Raw genomic sequence first — 23,006 nt, forward strand, 5'->3', positions numbered from 1 at the left:
GTATCCAGGTGTACTCATTCGTGCACTCGATAAAAAGTGATAAAAAAGAGAAAAAAAAACTCGGTTGACAGACTGCGCATGCGCATTATAAGTTTAAAGTCTTTACGAACAATCAGTTTGACGAGTTTGACGACATATACATATGTATATATAACATTTTATATACATATACATACATATGTGGTTGATATTTCAATACCTATATATGTATTTACTATTGAAATTATATGTATAAGATTCTAACTTGCTTTACAGCAAATTTATTTTACAGCTTTCCGCTTTAAAAAAATAAAGCAATTAAAAAATATGCATAAATATTTACATATATAGCCGTTACGTGTATTCAACTACTGCATTGCGCTAAAAAAGCAAAAATAAATCAAAATATAAGATGAAAAAAAAAAAAAAAACACCGTAATCTCAGTTGAAAATCTAATTAAAAACAAAAATTATCTCGCTTCACACAATTTTACAACATTTAAAATTTATTGTTTAGCTTAATAGCATATTATAAATATAAGGTGTCAAGAGAAGCTCGACTATATTTATTGTAAACCTCCTACTATCTGGATCATTCTTGATAATAAAACTGACCGCGATGTTGTTTTTGAAGATTGTTCTCGGTCTCTCCGTAGTTACATACGCGAATTCGGGAATAATATGTCCCGGAGGAGGAAACCCTGATGCTAATGGAAACTGCGGTACAGTATGGACCAGAACCGTAATTGAAGCTCCTGTGCAATGCCCAGATGGTCAAAAACCAGATTCTTATGGAAACTGCAGACCAGTATGGGGTAGGACTGTCATAGAAGCTCCTGTGCAGTGTCCAGATGGTCAAAAACCAGATTACAATGGAAACTGCAGACCAGTATGGGGTAGAACTGTTATAGAAGCTCCTGTGCAATGTCCAGATGGTCAAAAACCCGATGGCAGTGGAAATTGTAGACCAGTGTGGGGAAGGACTGTCATAGAAGCTCCCGTGCAATGTCCAAATGGTCAAAAGCCCGATGTTAATGGAATATGTAAACCAATCTTTAATATAATGGAAGCACTTGTTCAAAAGTGTCCAGAAGGTCAGTTACTCAGTGTTCAAGGAAAGTGCAAACCTGTGTAAATTTATATATTTATGCTTCTTTGCGAATTTAAAATGCCTATAGCTATAATATAATATACTAGTGTCTTTGCCTGGTTTTGCTCGGTATTTGTAACAAATATACCACCAATTAAATATGACCTATCTAATGGTAAACATTTTATTAAATTCATTTGAATAATTTTATTTTGTTTAAATTTATTTGAATATTCATTTGTTTTTCTAAGAACCAACAATAGTTGCATACAAAGTCTCTTTTGAAATTATATATTAGATAATATATGTGTATGTTAGTTTAGTAAGTAAACATTTGACTGTGTAATGTGTAAATATGTTTTTAGATAAAATAAAATAAGTAAAATAATTATTGTAAAGTGATGTTATAAATAAATTTATCATATTTTGTTTAATTTATATAAATTTTAAAACCCGTGACCCGTGAGAAAGTAAGTGATAGAACGATGTTTTTCATTATCGAATCATGTTTTTTATATTTCCTATATTCCTCAAATACATAGATAAAGTCATGGTCTGGTCACATCCGAATTATTTTCGATTTTCATACTCTTTTTATAGATATAGTAACTGCATAATAATGAAAGAAGAACTAAAATTGCACGACATTCCGAGAAATTAAGTGGGAGAACGATTGTGTAAATCTACATATGTTTCATTATCGAATTATGATTTTTATACTTCTTATATTCCTCAAATACATAGATAGATAAAGTCATGGGCTTTTCACATCCGAATCCTTTTTATTAAGTCCCAAATTTCATAATCTTTTTATAAGTATAGTTAAATTGTGGTTAAGAACTGTATGATAATGAAAGAAGTACATATATAAAACTGCACATTCGACAACTGAGAAAGTAAGTAAGAGCATAATTGTGTTCTTTTGAGATGGAACTTTGTAAATCTGATATTATCTTTTCCTCTATAATATGAGATCAGATCAATATATCAACGGGGAACCCCTCTTGTATATTATACTATATGTACATATAATATTTATACGACTATAAATATTGATTTTCATTAAAATTATGTTTTTTTTTAATTTTCCAGTAAAATTGATTGTGATTGAATTTCATTGACATTCAGGGTTACCAGATTTTCATACAATTTCATGCCCAATGAAATACATACGGTGGTATAATATATATTCATATTTATGTAATTGGTTGCTTCCTTTGAGAGTGAATGCCTCGTCTTTCAATTTTGGGAATACGCATAGTCCCAAAGAATATTCCAAAAATTTAAACTATAATTTGTAGAGGCATTTAAAATCCTCACCAATCGTTCAGCTTCTTATGAACAAATCCTTGCGATAATAAAAACAACATTATACATTGCCAAGTATGTAATATCATATCCCAGAGAGTTATGGTAGCCCTATCTAAGATCGAGATGGGATATTATATAAAATGCCACAGCATTGTAATATTAGAGCAAACTCAAGAGCAACCACAGACGTTATCCCTTATTCAGGACTAATCTGGCTTGATTACGTTGATCGTAATGTCGAGTAAGGCGTTTTTTGTACTATTTTTCTGTATCTCCACAAGTTTGTACAACAACTCAGCTCGTGGACAAGAACTTGCCCGAGCTAAAGAAGACGTGAAAGGAGATACTTTGTGTCCACCAGGGCTTAAATATTTGAATGGAAACTGTATATCTCCTCTAGAAAATCCAAAAGTCAGGGTACCTTCACTTAAACGCTTCCGAAGAAACCCACCTGCCTGTCCACCTGGGTGGATACTTGTGAATAATAAATGTACACCTCCAAAAGAAAAACTCGGTCAATTTCCGATTACGATAATGTGTCCAGATGGTTCAAGACCCGATTATTATGGAAACTGCTCCCCTCTATGTCCAAACGGTGAAAAGCCAGACGCATATGGATACTGTGCTCCAAATTGGGGTGGGATTATAGGTATAGTGCCAGAGCGATGTCCGCCCGGTCAAATTCCTGATGCATTTGGAAACTGCCTAATAGATTGGGATAGAAATGGTATGCCCGCGTCTCGAGCATGTCCACCCGGTTATAAACTTGATATTCAAAAAGTATGCGTACCAGACAAGGCGCATAGTAGACAAGGGGAGTGTCCAACGGGTCAAGTTCCTGATGGTCAAGGAAACTGTATACCAGGCAATGGCCAAGCCGCACAAATGCGCTGTCCAACATCTATACCCGATGGTTTTATCTGCGTTCCAGGTCAAATTCCATATAGAAACACATTCAGTTATTGTCCACGAGGTCAAATGCATGATGGTGTTGAACGCTGCATAGGAGAACGGGGTATGATTTCTACGGCCGCAAAGTTGCATTGTCCACCAGACCAAATTCCGGATATTTTAGGAAACTGTGTACCGATTACAAATTCTATGAACCCATACTGGCATTGTGCACCAGGTGAAGTTATGGATGGTTTTGGGAACTGCGTAACAGAATGGAATGGGAATTTCAAAACTGGAGTAAAGCATTGTCCACCAGGTGAAATTCTTGATACGTCTGGAAAATGCGTAAAGCAGCCGCCAAAGAATGGTATGAATAGATGTCCACCGGGCCACTTTCCTGATCATCATGGAATGTGCAGTAAGGATCGAGATTGGAATTTTGGAAACGTTAACAGATGTCCGCCCGGCTATACACCTACTTTTGATGGATATTGCGAAGTAAAATATGATAATAGTTTTGGCATACCTGGGCAATGTCCTCCCGGATACATACCTGCTGGTGGTTACTGCATGCCTGCATATGGTAAAACTGCTGCCAAATTATAAGTTATGATGAAATTATAATTACGTATTAACATACATACTATAAAAATTATTGCATATTTATACATAAATAGGCGTTTAATGAAATTCGATATGTTTTATATTACATAAATAATTGTACAATACATATATCAATTTTATAGCTACTTCACAGTTATCATATTTTTGGGGTAGTAGCGAATATCTGTAAAAAAATGAGTAATATAAAGTTTACTGTTGTAAAAAGTTTTTATACATAAATTCATTGTTTTTTATTTAATCATATAAATAAGTTTGAATATATGTAACTAAATAAATATTTGCATTTTAGACAGTCCACGTATACATATACTTTAATTTATATAGATACTAGCTGAACCCGGCATGCGTTGCATTGCCACAATAACGCATGCAATTCCCGTTCCCGTTCCCGTTCCTGTTCCCATTTGTGGAAAGACGTTGGCGGCGAACATATTTGAAATTATTTTGTTGCAATGCCACTCATTCCCGTTTTTCCCGTTCCTGCTCCCATTTTTGTGCGATTTTTTCTACAGAAACCATCGCGGACATACACATAATAACTCCTGTAAGTTTCATCGCAATCGGTTGAATGGTATAGGAATGTGACAAATAGACAATGAGACAAATTATATTCATATGTATGTAATTACATAGGTGCTTCCTTTGAGAGTGAATGTCTCGTGTTTCAATTTTGGGAATACGCATAGTCCCAAATAATATTCCAAAAATTTAAACTATAATTTGTACAGGCATTTAAAATCCTCACCAATCGTTCAACTTCTTATGAACAAATCCTTGCGATAATAAACATAGCATAAATATTAACAAGTAGTATAATATCCCAGAGAGTTATGGTAGCCCTATCTTAGATCGTGATGTGATACTATATAAAACGCCACAGCATTGTAATATTAGAGCAAACTTAAGAGCAACCACAGACGTTATCCCACATTCAGGACTAATCTGGCTTGATTACGTTGATCGTAATGTCGAGTAAGGCGTTTTTTGTACTATTTTTCTGTATATCCACAAGTTTGTACGACAACTCAGCTCGTGGACAAGAACTTGCCCAAGCTAATGGAGACTTGAAAGGAGACACTTTGTGTCCACCAGGGCTTAAATCTTTGAATGGAAACTGTATATCTCCTCTAGAAAATCCAAAAGTCAGGGTACCTTCACTTAAACGCTTCCGAAGAAACCTGTCTGCCTGTCCACCTGGGTGGATACTTGTGAATAATAAATGCACACCCCCAAAAGAAAAACTCGGTCAATTTCCGATTACGATAATGTGTCCAGATGGTTCAAGACCCGATTATTATGGAAACTGCTCCCCTCTATGTCCAAACGGTGAAAGGCCAGACGCATATGGATACTGTGCTCCAAATTGGGGTGGGATTATAGGTCTAGTCCCAGAGCGATGTCCGCCGGGTCAAATTCCGAATGCATTTGGAAACTGCCTAATAGATTGGGATATAAATGGTATGACCGCGTCTCGAGCATGTCCACCCGGTTATAAACTCGATATTCAAAAAGTATGCGTACCAGACAAGGCGCATAGTAGACAAGGGGAGTGTCCACCAGGTCAAGTTCCTGATGGTCGAGGAAACTGTATACCAGGCAGTGGTCAAGCCTGTCCACCAGACCAAATTCCGGATATTTTGGGAAACTGTGTACCGATTATAAATTCTATGAATGCATACAGGAATTGTGCACCAGGTGAAATTTTGGATGGTTTTGGGAACTGCGTAACAGAATGGAATGGGAATTTCAAAATCGGGGTAAAGCATTGTCCACCAGGTGAAATTCTTGATACGTTTGGAAAATGCGTAAAGCAGCCGCCAAAGAATGGTATGAATAGATGTCCACCGGGCCACTTTCCTGATCATCATGGAATGTGCAGAAAGGATCGAGATTGGAATTTCGGAAACGTTAACAGATGTCCGCCCGGCTATACACCTACTTTTGATGGATATTGCGAAGTAAAATATGATAATATTTTTGGCATACCTGGGCAATGTCCTCCCGGATACATACCTGCTGGTGGTTATTGCATGCCTGCATATGGTAAAACTGCTGCCAAATGATAAGCTATAACGAAATTATAATTACGTATTTAAATACATATTATTGCATATTTATACATATTATTGCATATTTATACATAAATAAAAATTATTGCATATTTATACATAAATAGGCATTTTAATGAAATTCGATATGTATTATATTAATAATATGTACATATCGAAATAATTGTTCAATACATATATCAATTTTATAGCTACTTCACAGTTATCATATTTTTGAGGTAGTAGCGAATATCTGTAAAAATGAGTGTAAGATAAAGTTTACTGTTGTAAACGGTTTTTATAAATATATTCATTGTTTTTTTTTTATTTAATCGTGTAAATACACTTGAATATATGTACCTAAATAAATATATTTATTTTTGACAGTCCAAATATACATATACTTTAATTTATTTAGATACTAGATTACCCCGGCATGCGTTGCAATGCCACATAACGCATGAAATTCCCGTTCCTCTTCACGTTTATGGGTGATTTTCTTTCCCGTTCCCGTTCCCATTCCTGTTCCTGTTTCTATTTGTCGGGAAAACTCAGGGGGTGAATACGTTTGAAATTATTCAATTGCTATTTATTTTACCCTAACAGCCCGGGTGGCAACGCGACAATATTTGAAATTATTGCGTTGCAATACCTCTCATTCCCGTTATTATGAATTGAGGCGTTGTCACACTGAAACACACACACACATACACATTTTGACAACGCGAGAATGGTACATAAGGGTTGGGTATTTCTACTGGAATTATATCTATGATTTGTCTCTTGTTTATAAAAAAAAATGTTTTTCTAATCATAAAATTAGGGAAAATGCTGAAATAATGAAGTTTTTTTTATACAATTCTACATATGTATGTATGTACATATGTATGTTTATACATACATACATACATACAATATAAGTCCGAAGGTCGAATTCAACCTGCTTATTCATCCCAAATCAATCCCTGGGACATTTATGAATTTTAGAAAATTAAATTTAGGGTCACTTGTAAAAAGATAAACAGGAAGATTGTTTTCTAAATTCGATTTTAATAACTGTGAAATGTTGAACAATTTTATTTACTTTAACAACCATACAAAAGTGATTGGTTTAATGTAAAAAAAGAGAAAAAACCACATATGTACATCATTTTTTTTATTTTTAAATACTTTTTATTATTATGAAATTATGTTCACAATACATCTTATATCTATTTTTATAGCTACTGATCTACTGATCATTTTCTATTTTACAATTTAATTTAATTTGGTTAGTAATCATAGTTTTATATTATTCTAATGTTAATGTACAGCATAATAGGAAAAAGAGCATGTACATAAATAATATATAATAGTTATATGAATATAGGTCACTTTAAGAAATCTAATGGATTTTAATTTACTTCCAATCACATACGGGGTAACCACGTTGTTTTTTAAATATTTTTAAAATGATATTGCTTATTATTTATGAATTAAAATAATTGTCAAGTGAAAAAAATAAGTTTCTGAAAAAATCAGAAGGTGACAAGGTTTCTTATTGTTCACAGTCAGTTATAAATTAATATATGTATGTATGTACATAACATATTGTATTTACTTATTTATGACAATTTTGGCATCATAACATTACAGAATAGTTCCAAGTGGTCACAATGTCTAAACAAAAAAAGAAAAAAGTATACATTAAGATGAAAATAAAATAATATATGTATTATACATGTATAGGTATATCAAATCATATTTAATTAATTTCCAATCTAATATATAATTTCAAAAGAGACTGTATGTAAATATATGTTTATAAGTACATAACTTTGGTTGGGAATCGTAACAAGTCCAATTTCTATGACTTCAAATAAATTTAGTAAAAAAACAAATTAATATTTACCATTAAATTCGCCATGTTTACTCTGTTTATATTACAATAAATACTGAGCGAAGCCGGGTAAAACTAGTATAATATAAATTAATTTATTGCAGGTGAACTGTCAGTGAATTATTATTTATTTTAATCAATTACAATAATAAATTACAAAATAACGTGATGAGTATGTATTCGAAGATATTTTCAGGTATAAATACGATATGCTCAAAATGTATTTGATTTTAAATTTATAATACACTCATTCGCTTCTTTGAATAGCAGGTCATTGATATGTTGAGTGTTGACTCATTCACCAACTAATCCATATAAATTAACCGACAATTTTTTTCTTTTAAATTCAAAACAGTTCAAATAACATACAAGTAAAATTATTATACTTCGGTAATTCCGGTAGTACCGAAGGTCGTATTTTGACCAAAACCCGCTAGAGCCGGTTTCAGTAGTACTGGTATTGGAATGCTCAGTACATACATACATACATATGTACTTTGTGAGTGCGTCGCCTTTCAATCGTGAAAAATATTAAAATATTGCATATACAATATGTACATAATAAAACGTTATTCAACGGTAAATTGACCCGAACTTATGCAGACACATAATACATTTAATCTCAATTATTCCATAGCTGTCAATAAGGATTTTGGCCATTATTTTAACTCCTCATCAATAGTTCATTTTTTTATGAACGAATGCTTACGATGTGACGTTTTGGATTCCATCATAATAGTATCATCATAGTAGTTCCAAATCAAGTCATATTTTTTCGGGTCTTCAAAATACAATTTCCTTGACGACAATTCAATTGGTTGAATATTATATTTTTTTCGATTTAAATAAATTTAATAAAAAAACAAATGAATATTTACTATTAGATTCGCCATGTTTAAGTTGTTTATATTACAAACACTGAGCGAAGCCGAGTAAAACAACTAGTAATTAATAAACATTATCTTAATTAGTCATCGTCGACGTCAATGTGTACAGTCGATGATCGAAAATCTGGCAATCGATACGTTTTCCTCAGATCCGGCATGGATTTTAGAGTGCATTTTTAAATTTACCGCATTCACGCTCCAATAAATAAATAATTTTGAATTTGACACTTGAGAACAGTTCGATAATAATCTTTAATGTTGCAGATAAAATTGAAAGTACATATGATTAGAAAATTAGATTTTTGGAATTTATGTATCAAACATGATCAAACTGAAGTATTTGAAACTTTACATAATTTCTTATCTGAAAACAAGAGTCATATGTCTCAGGATATACGTGAAAAAATAATTGAATATTTAATAGGGCTGAAATCGTCTTTTACGCAGTGCTTCCCCAAACCTTAAACAATTTGATTTCAAACCCCTTTGATAATGAACATTATCGGACAGCTACCGAGGAAAAGGAGAACTACTGATCAGTGATCACAGTGGGACTTGCAGAACAAAGTATGATAACAACGTTATACCGGAGTATTATAAAAATATTATACTGGAGTATTATAGTACATATATTATAAATATGATAATATTCTTGACATACCTGGGCAATGTCCTCCCGGATACATACCTACTGGTGGTGGACACTGCATATGGGAAAACTGCTTCCAAATGATAAGCTATGATTAAATTATAACTACGTATTTACATACATAAATACTATAAAAAATATTGCATATTACATTAAGTTCCAAAATCCTTTACCGGTAAATCGGTAATGGAATTTGGCCATAATTACCGGTAATGCATGCCCTATAAATAAGGGTACTACAATTAAATCTATGATTAGTCCAAAAAAAGCTTTGTTATAATCATAAAATTAGACAAAATGCTTAAAATTTTCTGATTACCAGTCATATTTTTTTTTATAATTCTACATATGTTTGTATATAGGTCCGAAGGTCGAATTTAACCTGCGAATTCATCCCAAATCCCTGGAACACTTATGTTTATCGCAAGTCGAATTTTAGAAAATATGTATGTCCATTTTGTAATACCAAGTAAATTGAGGGTCACGTGTATTAAGATAAACAAAAAGATTGTTTTCTAAATTAGATTTTAATAACTGTGAAACGTTGAACAATTTTATTGATTTTAACAACGATTCAAAAATGATTGGTTTTGAGTAAACAAAAGAGAAGAAAACTACATATGTACATCATACATACATATGTACATTATTTATGTGTGCAACATAAATAATGTATAATAATTATATAAATATAGGTCACTATAAAAAAATTAATGTATTTTGATTGAATTACAATCACATGCAGGGTAACCACGTTATTTTTCAATGATTCCAAAATCTTCTTAGAATTATATTGAAACATGGTTTCGAACTCTTTAAATTTGCATAGCATTTAAATTTATGTATGTGTGCATCACCTACATTTTATAACATACATATTAGGGATTCCAAAAATACCAACATTTGTCACTACAAGTACTAGTTTCAGTAGGTATTTTTTCTGCCCAGTAGGTATATATATTTTTTCGGGTCTTCATTAACTCGCAGTTTGGGCTGTAGATTTTGAAATATCATACTGACAGATAGTTTTGGCAGCCCTATTTGAAATCTATATGTGATATATGTATATAAAATGCGACAACATTGTAATATTCTGAAAATTCGAAGAACAACTACAGACGCTATACTACATATTATACGTTCAGGATCATTCCGAGTATTTATCAATATGTCGAGTAAGGCATTGTATGCGTTATTTCTGTGTCTGTCCGTATGTTGGCTTGACAGTTTAGTTAGTGGGGATGTATGTCATACCGATTGTACAGTTGGAAATAACGGATATTGTGTAAAGCGTGCCAGTTTAGTTCATGGGGATGAAATTCTTCCCCGTGATATATGTTCGCATTTGTGTACAGTTAGTCTTTATGGAGATTGTACAATACTTTTGACCAGAAAACTAAATGATATGGTCCGTCCACCACCAATATGTGATCCAGGCGAAGAGCCAGAGCCATCAAATAATTGGTGCCATGCTTACTAGAGCATATCAGTCGACAAACCAAGCATCGAAAAATAGACGAGCATCATCCGTAAAAAAAATAAAAACAGGTTATCAGGAGCATTTTGATATAATATAATATGTATGTAGTAACCATTTCAAGGGTAGTTTTTTTAATCGCTGTTCACGCATTATTTTGTTTTATGTTTGTTTGATAAATACAATTTTTTTTATTTGAACATTTATTTTTAATTTATTTATGTATTTAGTAACAATAGATAAAGTTTGGTCATCATGCGAAAATTCGAACTCGGAGTTTTGAATAATTGGTATCGGTTACAGAAATGCCTATCGATACGACGTAATTTTTTTTCAAATTTTAAAGTTTTACCTTCCCTTATAGGTATCCTCTTTTTTATGTTTTTCGAATATTATGTCCCAAATCGCTGAACTGAAATATTTATACATGTAATAGAAATTATAAATTTATACACTTTTATTTTTTGGATATTTTTAAAATGTGGTGAACACCCGTCAAAAGATAGTGAAAGTTTTCTCTTGTTCGATTTTTCGTCAACTACTTTTTCGACCATTTAAATGTGTGTGCTCCGAGCTCACGAGAAAATTCACGTATAATTCTTGAATCAATTTGATGAATATAAAAAATAAATCATTAAATTTAATTAGCCGAAAGTGGGAGCTATGGGACTAACTTAGAGCTGTTAAGTTAGTCCCATATATTATCTCCCAAATCTGTATTATGTATTATCTGAACATCTATTTTTACTTTATTTATGTATTTAGTAACAATAGATGAAGTTTTGTGATCATGCACTAATTCGAATTCGACGTTTTGACTGAAATGACAAAAAAATAAGTGGTACCTCCCGTTATAGGTTTCGTCTTTTTACAAACCTCCTTTACGTTTCACATTAAGAAGTTTTTTTTATATCTCTTATTACATATTATTATTATTATTATTATTGTTTCCGTCAAAAGGAATGTCAATATACATATATGGAAGCTCTCATTGGACACTTCGTGTGACGAGGTTTTGACTCACGTTAGTGCCATCTGTGGATTAAAGGATGGCATTGTGGTTTCCCCTCTTAATGCACGAGGATCTTATACATCCTTTAAGGTATCTGTTCCTGCTTCTGTCGCTGGCCTGTTATTTTCTGCTGGTTCTTGGCCTGCTGGTGTTCATTTTGGTAGATTTAAAGATTGGGGAATGAGCATTAAGAATATAAAATCTAATACTAATACTACTTCTATGTCTGCCACTGACGTTGTTTCATCATTAGAGCTGCGCCCAAGTGTTTCATTTGCTGATGTTTGTACGGGAGCTGCTAGATGTTTGAAGCCTGATATTAAAACTACGTCTGCAAGTATTAGTGAATCTTCTATGGAAACGGTCGCAGTGACGTCGATGTTTGCCTCTTCTCCTACATCTGCCTGCTCAAATGGTCCTGATAGTCGTGATTCTGTTGTGACTGTGTTGGCTTCTTCTTCTGCTTCCTCTTCCGTTTCGTCTCCATTGGCTCAACCTCCGTTGGCTCAATCAAAACTGCCATTTCTTGTCTCAAAGAAAGTCACGCGCCAAACTGGGAGACCGAAAATTGGTAATTTATTACCAAAATGTACGAGGTCTCAGGACAAAGCTGGCTGCGTTTAATTCAGCCGTTTCTACTATTTGTGATGATATGGTAGCACTAACGGAAACATGGTTGACTTCATCATTTTTTGATGCTGAACTTTTTGATTCTTCCTGGAGGGTGCATCGTCCCGATAGAGTAGATCGACGTGGTGGTGGTGTATTATTTGCTTGTCTTGATTGGTTTCGGTCAGTCCGGATGACAAATTTTGAAACTCTATCTGGTGAGGACTTATGGAATTCATAACTTGAAAATCATAATCGAGAAAGAATATTACGAAATACAAAAACCTTGTAAACATAGAATGAATTCAAGACGATAAACGATATATAATAATAATAATTATTATTTTTAGTTGTTTGTGTATATATATGTTTTGTTTTTGTTATGTCTAATTTATTATTTTGTTTCTTGTCTTTTCTGTTATATTTTTGACCATTGTGGCGCATTAGGAATTCCTGTAATGCTACAACGGTCCAAACTTTAAATAAATAAATAAAATAGATTATATTAAAGTTTTTCGATTCAATTATCTCTTAAATCACTCAACGAATCAGACAGAATTTTTTTACATGTAATAGAAAGTATAAATTTTAAACACATATTTTTTAAATATTTTTACCTCAACCTCAAGGAAGTAGTACTTTAACTCTAGAGAATCGAGGCTTTTTAGGTTTTTTTCAGAAAATTTTTGGTGTATCGAACTTAAATTTTATATCTAGAAGTTTAATACCAAGTTGTATATAAAATTTGGTGAACACCCATCATCAGAAATTGGCAGTTTACTCTTGTTCGATTTTTCTTGCACTAATTTTTCGATCTTTTAAATATATGTATGTGCTCTTCTCGAAAAAATTCAAGTATAATTCTTGAATCAATGTGATGAAAATAAAAAAAAAACATTAAATTTAGTAAACCGGAAGTGGGACTTTTTCCTCATAGAAAAGCCAATATAGTTGTGACCGCACGATTTTTTCCACACCACTGAACGTATCAATCTAAAAATATTCGTATTCTTTATGTACTGATTTGGAGTTGATAAAGTTTTGGTTAAAAATCGTAAACCGGAAATATTCGAGACGAATATTTACAAAAGTAAATATATTAACAGTGTGCTTAATTTACAATAAAATGAGACATCTTTAATTGTAATGTGTTTAAATTTGGCTTCGAAAATTCAGTGGGAAAAACAATTAAGCGTTGTCATTTGTTTTTGTTTTTTCGTATAAAAATAAATTTGAAACATTTTTATTTTTAAATAATTTAATAGTGCCGTAAATTTTCGTATATTCGTATATTTTTTGGGGAATTTAAAATTGTTCTGAAAGATAACATGAAGACCAACATTGGATTTCCGTGTTTTACAAATTTGTGTATGTATGTAGATACAAATAGTTGCATGTGGTTTTTATGGTATTGTTGCGTAGATCGGAGAGAAAGACGCAGGAGGCCTGTAGAAGTCGTTTATTGGTCTGCTCTCGTCGGCGCTCCAAGTCGGAATGGTTTCCAGGCCGAGAGCGCCCCATATTTATACCCGTTGGGCACAACACACATACATTCACATGTAATCAACTATTGGTCGATGAGTGAGGCGATCCAATTGGCCTTTACATACGGCTTATTCATTCAGCGAGGACATTTTAGCGCGAAAGAGAGATCAGATGATTAGCGCTCGTAAGCCATCGGTCCACGAGCGCCACCCACCTAATCTCTACGTTACAGTATTGTAACTATGTATGTATGTACATACATATCATAAAAAATCATCTTTACTGTTGTGACAAATCTTCTGTTTATTGTATGTACAATTTGTAAAAATTATATACAAAATTTAAATCCATAGATGTCTCAATGGATTAATTTTGTAATTAATTAAATAATTGTTATTTCGAGTTCTTCAGCTTCTGGAAATACAGTGATGTATGTAGTAATAAAATACTGCATTATTTGTAATTAATTGTCCAGGAAGGCGTATTGGGGAAGGCGCATTGGGGTCTTCCTGTCACGCCTTCCTGGTAAAATAAAAATATGTTTGACTACAGTTTTAATGATTTTTTTTTATGGAAAGCCATTGTTGCTAAAATTGGATGACACCACTGAGTAAAATTGTTATATAGATTAAAAATCTGGAAAATGTAGACCAATCTTTGATAACTCATAAATTAACTACAGAAGGTAAATGACTCATTAGTCAATAAGGGGGAGGCAGGTTAAATCAGATGACGATTTTTTTTTATTGAAAAATTCAATAAATTCATTGTGTGGCTATAATTTTTACTTTATCTATGTTTTTTTTTTATATTTTAAATGTTGATATTAAGCTTTAAGTTTATGTATGTAGTTCATGTGGAAACAATAATTGACTTAAAAATCAATTGAAGTTAAAAGAAAAAAATTAAGAATGATTTAGAAAAAATTGAGAGAAATCATAACAAATTTATGATAAAATGAAAAGTAAAATTCTGAACAAAACGGTAAAGATGTTTTTTAAAATTGAGTTTTACTATGTGTGAAATAGACTTTACGTTGAAACAAAACAAACAATTTCGTACGTGTGACTATAAAAATTTGTTTTTCTTAAAATTAATTCATAAATTTTCTGGTTAAATTGATTTTGATTGGATTTTAGTCGCATGCAGGGTAACCACATTGTGTTTTCAAGGATTCCAACATGTTAGTAGATTTTTTTTGACAATTTCGAACCATTTGAATTTACATAACATAACTTAACTTGGACGCTACTCGCAGCGTGGCAACAAGTGAATTCAGGCGCGTAAATACTATGTCACACGGGCATGCGGTGCATGCGAGCTTTTTAGATTTAGGGGCCCAAAGGATTTTAAATTAAAATCCTACACATTTTTCAAATAAAAGTCGTAAAAATCTTCTTAAAATTATTTACAAATTACATTTCGAATTTTCACGATTTTGTACTCCTTCTCACGACATTTATTGGTTTTCCGTTATTGTTCAGTAATAGTAACACTGTTCGATAACTGGCTTACCTCGATAAAAATAAACGAATTTTTGTTATTAATCCACAAGAACGGTCGAAATATGAAGTGGAATTTTATTTAATTCTCATATAAAGACAATTTAATAAATAATTCCTATTAATTCAATTCAGATTCGTGTAAATACGAGTAAATACTAGTACGAGCTTTTAACTCTCAATTTTACCGATTTAAAATTCAGCACACTTCCAATTAACCATTTTAAACAAAAAAAAATTGTGGCCAGAACATTATCCCAATAAACATGTTTCAATATAAAATACTGAATATAAAATAGTATTAACAGTGGAAAAAAATCTAAAGTGAAAATACGTACTTTTGACTTTTGATTTGAACTTAATTAATAAAAAAATACAAAATAAATTCGACGAGTCAAACCAGGCTCAATGAATTAGCTATATTGTAGATTGAACATGAAGAACCTTCTAAAATTTATTTGTAAGATGTAATTGCAGAATTTGTAACTTTGAAGGCGAGCAAAAAGAACATTATTTTAAATTACATATGTGAGTTAATTATCAATTTAATTTTAAAAAAATAAAAAACTAAATAGAGGCCTTTTGCAAACATTTTGCGTGCGGGAACAATTTTTCTAGTTACGCCGCTGTAGGTGATCCAACCATTTTTTTTTTTACTTTTTGGATGTTGAAGTTACTCGTCCAAGCTACTTAGTCCAAACTATTCGCATCCTGTCAACCCGGTATTAGAATAGTAATATACATATGTACATACATATATCCAAATCATGTCTCAAATAGTTTTGGCAGCCCTATTTTAAATCCGCATGTGATTTAATATAAAATGCCACAACTTTGTAATATTATGAAAATCTCGAGAATAACCACACACGTTATACTACATATTATACATTCAGGACTATTCTGATTATTTATCATTATGTCGAGTAAAGCATCGTATGTGTTATTTCTCTGTCTATCCGTATGTTTGCATGACAGTTTAGTTCTTGGTAGTTATTACCCGAGTGATGATAAATGCAGTACCATGTGTGTAGTTGGAAATAACGGATATTGTGTTACGCCTAGAAACACCATGTTTTGTCCAGAAGGGTGGACACTAGGGTATGGTGGCTGCATACCTCCTCAAAGCCAATCAATTGGTTGGAATCCAGTACCATATACCAAGACAACCGGATATTCCACGAGAGACCCAAGGTTGTTTGGACTTGGGTCTCTGTATTTAGGTGGTCAGGTATATTTATAAATAGTCTATGTCCAATGGTCAGTATTTTTGTGGTCAGTTATTAAATTTTATGGTCTGTAATTAATTTTTGATATCCAATAATTTACATAAAAGTGCTAGTATTGACATTAAATAGTCAGTAATTCAAAAGAAGGACATTCACATGTATGTATGTATCTACATACATACATTTCGATGACGGAAAACATGAAAACAGAAATCAAATCAATGAACGATTTGAACATTCCTATAAAAATAATACATGAAATATTGTTAGAAAATTATTTAGGACTGACCAAAAAATTTGTTGCCTTGTATAATTATAATATGTATATAAACCAATTTATGGGTATTTTATGTAAACGTTCTACATGTAATGTTATTGTCTTGCTATGTATGTAGTTTGAACAAAAATATTTTTTTCTGAAATGAATTATCAAAATATGGTGAAAATATACATAAATTTGAATATTTGTACTGTAATTATTTATATGTACATATATACCAGTAGTATAGCTCGGTGATTACGTTAATGCCAACCACCGAGGTATTCCGGGTTCAAGCCCTGATTTGACCTCGATTGACTATTTCTGCAGTGCTGCTCATTAGACCTGGTTATTTGTGACCCCATGTCGATTGTTTCCTATCTAAGTTTGCCAATTTACCTGATTTCATGATTCAAACAGTTCCTCACCTAAATTACCTACCTACGATTTGTCACCACTATTTGAATATGATTTCAAATCTATGATCGATAAAAAATGTATATATTTAAATACAATACAAGTTTAAAACCATTGGTGTGGTTTTGGGGCAACCTATAATTGCACCATGGTACGAATATTAATTTAATATAATAATTATCACTGCTGCAGAAACGTAGCTGGGAATTGATGTCATCTTTAAATTTAGGTCGCATACAAAAATAAACACAAACTTTAAAAAAGTGATATTAGGTTTAAACGTATTATCCAGAATATAGCCGAATATCTGTATACAAACAGAACCAAAGATAATTAGAGTGTTATTCTTCAAAGAACCATGAGGGCAAAGACACACAGAGGCACGCGGCCCGTGATTTTTTTTTTAGATAATTTTGCACATGTTAAAAACGCTAGTACGCATAATCTATGCTATGGCACCCAGGCCTAAAATCCTTCTATTGATGTAGGTTTAATAGTGATCGATAACGATCGAAAAATGTAGGAGAAATTTATCGAAAAAAAACAGCCCCTGCGGATTTTTCACTACAATAGGCCAATAACGCGCCTGTGCCGTTGTATTCAGTGTGTTTTCGCTTTAAAGGAATCCATAAACAGGTCTCTTAAGGAACCGCAAAAAAAACTAAAGGTCGAATGTTCTATTTGATGCCTTTAAAACTATACAACCTACATATGTACATACCCAGCGAAAAAGTATTTTCTATTTCAGAAAATTTTGAAACCAAAATCAAAACCAAAAGTCATCAAAATTAAGGTGATTGATCAGTGGATATTTTGTGTTTTCTAAAAACATTTTTCCTCAAATGGATCACCGAATAAAATTTAACTGAATTTTGTTTTAGTTATCAATCAATTTTATATATGTAGAGTTAATCAATTACTTAATTATAGAGGGTATTTTGTCTTATAATAATTTTTGAATAAAATTCCAATATTTCAAAAAATATACAAGTTTGAAAAAATTCTTTTTCGTTATTTTAATTGAATTTTCCATTTTTGTAAAACTTCGAAAACCGGGTTTCAGGAAATATCAGAAATTGATAACCGGATTTTATATAAATCTTAGAAAAAACCAATTTTAATGACGTAACTGACCAGTTTGCTACATTTGTAAGATTTTTTATAATAGTTACAGAACTTCAGTGTTCTAAAATCTATTCAATCCATCTGTGGCAGGTACAAAGTCTTGTTTTTTAGAAACCTACCATTGTTTAATCATTAATGTATTAACAGAGGCTCAATGTTTGGAAGAGGTTTGACCTCTTAAGTTAAATTTAGTTTTTATTTTAAATATCAGGTTTTTCTTATTTGACAAATTTTTGAAAATTTATTGTACCTCTAATTTTTTTTCTGTTGAAAGGGACGGTTTTATTTTTTTATTTGATTGAATACACATTGGAATAACTAAAAAAATATGTAATTATTGACTAACAATACTACTTTTAACTTGGGCAGTATTAGCAATTAACCGTAAGATTTTTAAAAAAACCTTTAAGACTTTATACTGAGGTATCATCTGTGGCTCAAAATGTTTGAAATTATATGAGCCATCAACACTTAGCTTCATAACAACCTGTATATTTTAAAATTGTAAAATACCGTTCGACCCCGAGTGCAAAATACTCTAGCCACACATCTGCATTGCTACTATAAAGGAAAATTATAATAAAATTCGAGTTAAAATTCTGGAGCAAATAGTAGAATTGTTAACTTAACTCGATTTTATTTAGCGTGAAATATTGGAGTATTTTATTGAAATTAAAAACTAAATTCAAATGATTTTTCAGTAAGAAGCGAAAATACGTATACTATAAAACATTATTTTAATTAAAATTAATTTTTAAATTTACCGGTTAAATTTGATCATAATTGAATTTCTACGAGGGTCGTCACATTGCATATTTTTATCAAGGATTCCAATATGTTTTTACATTCAGATTGACAATTTAATATTCTTTGAATTTACGTCACATGTTTGTTTATGCTTTTATTTCAACAAGTGCTTACTTCCAGAGTGAATACGTCTGAGGTAAGGTAACCCTATTTTAAATTGACTTGGAATTATTATATAAACTGAGACGATATAATACTTTGATAAACTCGAGAACAACCACTGACGTTACATCACATTCTGGATCAAACAATATTAAAACTAGTTATCGCAATGTCGAGTAAGACACTTTTGGTGCTAATTTTCTGTCTGTTCATAAGTTTGTATGACAGCTTAGCTCATAGACAAGAACTCGTTCAAGTTAAAGAAGCCTTAAGAAATACCATGCTGCGTCCACCTGGACACAAACCTTTTAATGGAGTTTCCGATGTAAAAACAAGAGGCGAGGTCAATTCTGCTAAATCTTTCCGAAAACCTAGACGAAATTCGGAAAATACAAGATTTTGTCCTTTTGGTTGGAGACGAATGAAGAAAGGTGACTGCATACCTCCTTCGGGAAAACCAAAATTTCATATAAGGTTGATGTTCAACAAAAGATGATGAAAATTAAAGCCAATTTTAAATGATATATGAGTGGCGTCGCTAGGGTTGGTACGGTCAATGCATTCAAACATAATATATAAATAAAAATTATGGGAAAATCGATTCACCTTAATTGAAAACAGGTAGAAGTATTTATAAAAAAATATACTTGTTCTACGAACTTGCAATATTAGCATGAAGAAGTTCATAAAATGTCTAAAATATATGATTGCAGAATTTTTAAATTTACATACATATGTATGTACTAAGAAGGACATTTAAAATTTGTAAATGCGGGACAAATTTTTCTAGTTACGCCACTGATCTTATGTATATAAAACAAGGACCGTTCGTTGTGTGTGTGTGTGTCGTTAAATATTCAAATAAATTTAATAAAATAAATAACAAATGAATGTTACTAAGCAAAATATTTTTCTTTTATTTGTAATTACCTTAAATAACTGAGCCGTATAATATAATAAGTCCTAAAATGTTTTTAATTAAAATGAATTTATTTTAATTGTATCATTATTTTATAAATTTCTCCACCGTCGAAAATCGTCGGATTCGACATAATTGTAGATTTATTTTACTTTCCTTATTTTGATCTCTTGTAAAAATACGCCTTAGGAATAGGTATTTAGAAAAAAGAACAATTTTATAATTTTTAAAAACTAAAAAATAAAATTATTATTTCTTTAGTCGTAAAAATTTATGAAATCTTCTAAGGAGTCCAAATGCCGAGAAAAATATTACTGTAGTAGAGATAATATCTATTGATAATCTATGTATCTAATCTATAATTTGGAAAGAGACTTTGTATGTAAATATCCTTGGTCGTCGTCGTCGTCTTCGTCGTCTTCGTCCGTAGATCGGTGACGTCATCGAACACGTGATTCGATTTTTTTTTTTTCGATCCATGGGCGCCGATTTGTTTTTTTCGTTTCAATGGATTCACCCCCGCGGGGGCGCAAAGCGAGTAGTTTCATGGGGCCCCGCCAGGGGCGCCACAAGGGGCGCAGCCCCGTGGGGCCCCGAAGGGGGCCCGGAGGGCGCAGCCTCATGGGGCGCAGCCCCTTGGGGCTCAAAAGGGGGCGCAGCCTCATGGGGCGTAGCCCCATGGGGCCCCGAAGGGGTCGCAGGGGGGCGCAGCCTCATTGGGCCCCAAAGGGGGCGCAGCCTCATGGGGCACAGCCCCATTGGGCCCCGAAGGGGGCGCAGGGGGTGCAGCCTCATGGGGCGTAGCCTTATGGGGCGTAGCCTTATGGGGCGCAGTCTTATGGGGCGCTGCCTTATGGGGCGCCGCCTTATGGGGCGCCGCCTTATGGGGCGCCGCCTTATGGGGCGCCGCCTTATGGGGCGCCGCCTTATGGGGCGCCGCCTTATGGAGCTTAGCCGCATGGAGCCCCGAAGGGGGCGCAAGGGGGCGCAGCCTCATGGGGCGCAGCCCCATGGGGCTCCGAAGGGGGCGCAGCCTCATGGGGCGAAGCCCCCTTCGGCGAAGCCCTAAACGGCAACTGATCATGGGGGCGAAGCCCTAGATGGCATTTAATCATTGGGGCGAAGCCCTAGACGGCATTTAATCATGGATGCGCGGAGGGGCGAAGCCCTAAAAGGCATTAACTAAGGGGGGCGAAGCCCTAGACGGCATTTAATCATGGGGGCGCGGAGGGGCGAAGCCCTTAAAGGCAACTGATAATGGGGGCGAAGCCCTAGACGGCAATTAATCATGGGGACGTGGAGGGGCGAAGCCCTTATCGGCAACTGATCATGGGGGCGAAGCCCTAGATGGCATTTAATCATGGGGGCGCGGAGGGGCGAAGCCCTGATAGGCATTTACTAAGGGGGGCGAAGCCCTAGACGGCAATTAACCATGGGGACGTGGAGGGGCGAAGCCCTAAAAGGCAACTGATCATGGGGGCGAAGCCCTAGACGGCATTTAATAATGGGGGCGCGGAGGGGCGAAGCCCTAAAAGGCAACTGATAATGGGGGCGAAGCCCTAGACGGCAATTAATCATGGGGACGTGGAGGGGCGAAGCCCTTATCGGAAACTGATCATGGGGGCGAAGCCCTAGATGGCATTTAATCATGGGGGCGCGGAGGGGCGAAGCCCTGATAGGCATTTACTAAGGGGGGCGAAGCCCTAGACGGCATTTAATCATGGGGGCGCGGAGGGGCGAAGCCCTAATAGGCATTAACTAAGGGGGGCGAAGCCCTAGACGGCATTTAATCATGGGGGTGCGGAGGGGCGAAGCCCTAAAAGGCATTAACTAAGGGGGGCGAAGCCCTAAACGGCAATTAATCTTGGGGGCGCGGGGGGCGAAGCCCTAAAAGGCATTAACTAAAGGGGGCGAAGCCCTAGACGGCTTTGAATCATGGGGGCGCGGAGGGGCGAAGCCCTAAAAGGCAACTGATCATGGGGGTGAAGCCCTAAACGGCAATTGCTCATGGGGCGTGGAGGGGCGAAGCCCTAGAAGGCAAAGGCTCAGGGGGGTGCCGAGGGCGAAGCCCTAGAAGGCAAAAAAAAAAAGATTTTTTTTTTTTGATTTTTTTAAATTTTTTTTTTTATTTTTTTTTTGATTTTTTTTTATTTATTTTTTATTTATTTTTTATTTTTTTTTTAAATTTTTTTTTTAAATTTTAAAATTTTTTTTTTTTTAATTAAATTAGCTTAGTCATGTTTAAGCGGTTTATATTATAAACACTGAGCGAAGCCGGGTAATACAGCTAGTACATATATAAAAATCAATTTTTGTAAGTCTGTCTCGAAAAGGTTCCTAAACCACTGAACCGATTACGATGAAACTTTCATGATTTGTTGTATGCATGTCCGGGAAGATCATTGTGAAAAAAAAATCGCCCAAAAACGGGAATGAGTGTCATTGCAAGGCATTGTTCTGTTGTTAGGGTTGCGTTGATTAACCTGCGTTGTTCAAACAATTGAATTATTTCAAATGTGTTGCGTTTTTCCGACAAATGGGAACGAGAACGAGAACGAGAACGGCAACGGGAACGGGAACGAGAACGGGAACGAGAACGGTAACGGGAACGGGAATTGCATGCGTTATTGTGGCATTGCAACGCATGACGGGTTCAGCTAGTATTTTATAAAAAAAATGAGCTAGGTGAACTTGGCTGAATA

General features: G+C 33.9%; 1 protein-coding gene across 1 annotated transcript; it reads left to right on the top strand.

The window, feature by feature from the left end:
* Positions 1-575: 575 nt before the first annotated feature.
* On the top strand, positions 576-1,517 carry LOC143918536 (uncharacterized). Its single transcript, XM_077440470.1, has 2 exons — positions 576-1,175; positions 1,368-1,517. The coding sequence occupies exon 1, from the start codon at positions 599-601 to the stop codon at positions 1,112-1,114; it is 516 nt and encodes a 171-aa protein (XP_077296596.1). The 5' UTR covers positions 576-598; the 3' UTR covers positions 1,115-1,175; positions 1,368-1,517.
* The last annotated feature ends 21,489 nt before the right edge of the window (positions 1,518-23,006 follow it).

The sequence above is a fragment of the Arctopsyche grandis genome, chromosome 11, assembly GCF_051622035.1.
Source record: "Arctopsyche grandis isolate Sample6627 chromosome 11, ASM5162203v2, whole genome shotgun sequence".
NCBI classification, from domain to species: domain Eukaryota; kingdom Metazoa; phylum Arthropoda; class Insecta; order Trichoptera; family Hydropsychidae; genus Arctopsyche; species Arctopsyche grandis.